Genomic DNA, 3125 nt, shown 5'->3' on the forward strand with positions numbered 1-3125 from the left:
TTGATAATAATCAGAAATGTTTCTTGAGCAGCAAATCAGCATATTAGAATGATTTCTGAAGATCATGTGACACTGAAGACTGGAGTAATGATGCTGAAAATACAGCTGCGCATCACAGAAATACATTACAGTTTAACAGAGATTCACATAGAAAACAGTTTTCTGTTTTACATTATAATAATATTTAACTATTTTTACTGTATTTGTATCAAATAAAGGCAGCCTTGGTGAGCAGAAGAGACTCTTTCAGAAACATTTAAACCCTAAACTCTAACAGTAGTGTAGTATTTGTATCACAGGTCATTTATATTTCTGTGGCAATAAATTAAAATTCTGTGCTGAATATGACATCAGTTGTTTCAGAAAAATGACAGTAATTGTCCTGTGATGGATGTGTGTGTGTCCATGATATGTCCATGGATAAAATTATGACTCTGTTGTCTGTCTAAAGTACAGTCTCAAGTAAAGAGAAATAATGAAATAATATTTCCAGCATTTTTCATTATTTGACAAAGTTACAGCTTGATTGTAGATGACACAACAGGTAGCCTATACTGTTCACAAGTGATATTTCCCCAGTAAAAAAGTCATATATTTAAAATACATTTATTTCATACTAAGTATAGTTCAAATCTATTAACATATTTACTGAGAGATAACTCAAGACTTACTGATCTAAAAATTATTTGGAGTACTACTTGTGCACAAAGCACATTTCTTAATATTAAGTCTAAAATGTGTTTTAATGTCACTTTTGATGAGGATTGTATGATCTTTGAATAATGTCGGTCTTCAAATTCAAGATATTTAAAGTGTACTTGCAATAGTTCCACTTTAGCACAAGCAAATGTACTTCAGTCTATCTTTAATTGGACTTACTTCCGCACAATTAAAGTGCATTAACTACAAAATTAGTTGTTCCAATTAGGCAGACTTTACAGTTTTTCTCGATTGCTAAAACACAATTTCTGAAATCTTGCTCCATTTTCTGAAAACATTAAACACAAAACCTCATCTTCAAGCACTATTTAAAAAACCCCTGACTCCTCTCGCAAAATGAAACTTTCGCCTCAAAACAGTTTTACCTGTGTTCAAAATCAAACATTGCTCTCAAATCATAAACAAAGTGATCAAAATGATATACACTATCAAGCAGTCAGTAAACAATACACCAAAAAATAGAAAACACATTGTTCAAAACATATAGTTCTCAGGGAGAAGTAAATTTTTAATCTCAAAACAAATGTAATATTTTTCCGTCATTGTCTTTTGATGAACGAAAACATGTTCTATCATAGTAGCTCAAAACTGATCAGAAATTACTACTCTGCTTTGCTCTTTGCAATTTTTTTTGTTCTTCCTCCTCCTTGTACCCCTATTTTTACAGTAGGGCCTACTGTACCCTGCATCTCACAAACTTGTCCTTTGTCTCTGTGATACTGTAATTCTTGTTCTTTGTTGCTATGAACCTGCAACCAGTCAAAATCTATTGAGCAGTCAGTACTGTTAACAAATGGAAAGCACAATGTTCAGGGCCATACAATTTGTTCATTGTACAGTATACAGCCTACAATGCACTGTACTACAGTATACAATACTAAAAGGGACAAAAATCAAAGGAGTAAACATGTGATCAATGTGCTTCTTCTTGTCTTTGGGCTGGGTCAGGCCAGAGCACTTCGTCGACATCACAAGCAATATTGTCCCTCCTGAGGCAACGAGGGAAGAAGCCTCTTGTGTGCCGTATCCAGCCCTGGCATGATTCCTCACCTATATCACCACAGGCTAAATCCATGGCTTGCAGCAGATTTACTCTGGTGTAGGGTTGTCTATCATATACTTTCCATCTCCAAGAGGAGAAAAACTCCTCAATCGGATTCAGGAAAGGCGAGTATGGAGGGAGGTACAAGTTCATAAACTGCCCATTGATGTTAAACCATTCCCTTACCTGAGCAGCTCGGTGGAAACTGACATTGTCCCACACTATCACATAGGTGGGAATGGGATTCTCATTTAGCTCTTGACCCTGCTGCTCTTGAACCTGCTGCTCAAATAAAATATATCTTAGATTGGCAATAAATCTTAGAAGGTGCTGGGTGTTATATGGCCCGAGTGTAACATGGTGATGTAGAACACCATGGTTGCTGATAGCAGCACAGATTGTGACATTGCCACCTCGTTGACCAGGGACTTCAACAATGGCCCGCTGTCCAATCATGTTTCGGCCTCTCCTTCTCCTCTTTGTTAGATTGAAGCCTGCTTCATCGACAAAGATGAAGTCATGGGGTCTGTCCAAGGATTCCAAGTCAAATATTGTCTGTGTAGAAATACAATATACTGTATTTAGAATTTTGTAAATCGTACAGAGACAGTGCTATACTGTAGAGTACAATTAGGCCTACTGTATGCACTTCTGATTCACATACATTGTATGTACTGAAGAGTAATGTCATTCACGTAGTATGTGTTAGTACTGTAGACAATCTGGATTACAGTAAATGTTTCTGAATGTACACTTACTTGCACATACTGAGCTCGCAGTTCTTTCACCCTTGGTGAGTTGCGCTCAAAAGGTACTCTGTATACTTGTTTAATTCGCATCCTGTTACGATGGAGGACACGGTCAATTGTGGAAATGCTCACACTGTCGATTCCCTGGAAGTGTGTGTTGTCTTGTATCACTCGTTCCTGGATTTCTCTGAGTCGTATTACATTATCTTGAAGGACTATGCCCACTATAACGGCCTCTTGCTCCCAAGTGAATATAGCTGTCCTTCCACCTGCATGTGGCAGCCTTGCAATTCTACAAAAAGTAGATGTGCAGTTACAAAAAATATTCATGCAGTACTATACATACAGTGATGAACTTTACAAATGTCTATTGAAACAGCTGCATATAGTGTAGTACAGTAAATTTGCTATTACAAAAATACAGTAGTATACTGTACCTGTTCTCTTCTCTGAATGTCCTTACTATGGTGGACACAGAAAATCGGCTCAAATTGGGTTGCACTCTAAGTCCTGCTTCCCTCATTGTCAGTCCATGGACAAGAACATGGTCTATGACTGTTGCTCGAATTTCATCAGATATTTCCACTCTTTGTCTTCCTCTTCCTCTTCATCCT

At 37.2% G+C, this 3125-nt stretch overlaps 1 protein-coding gene across 1 annotated transcript in view; it reads right to left on the bottom strand.

The window, feature by feature from the left end:
* The window catches only part of LOC107668441 (uncharacterized), a 4674-nt gene extending 1640 nt beyond the window's left edge, over positions 1 to 3034 (bottom strand). The window contains exons 1-3 of the mRNA XM_016460307.1: positions 2949 to 3034; positions 2521 to 2803; positions 1771 to 2317 (exon numbers count right to left, since the gene is read on the bottom strand). Of these exons, the coding sequence (XP_016315793.1) occupies positions 1771 to 2317; positions 2521 to 2803; positions 2949 to 3034 (916 nt within the window). The remainder of the gene's footprint in view (positions 1 to 1770; positions 2318 to 2520; positions 2804 to 2948) is intronic.
* Positions 3035 to 3125: the final 91 nt, after the last annotated feature.

The sequence above is a fragment of the Sinocyclocheilus anshuiensis genome, unplaced genomic scaffold, assembly GCF_001515605.1.
Source record: "Sinocyclocheilus anshuiensis isolate Anshui unplaced genomic scaffold, SAMN03320099.WGS_v1.1 scaffold2749, whole genome shotgun sequence".
In the NCBI taxonomy this organism is placed as follows: domain Eukaryota; kingdom Metazoa; phylum Chordata; class Actinopteri; order Cypriniformes; family Cyprinidae; genus Sinocyclocheilus; species Sinocyclocheilus anshuiensis.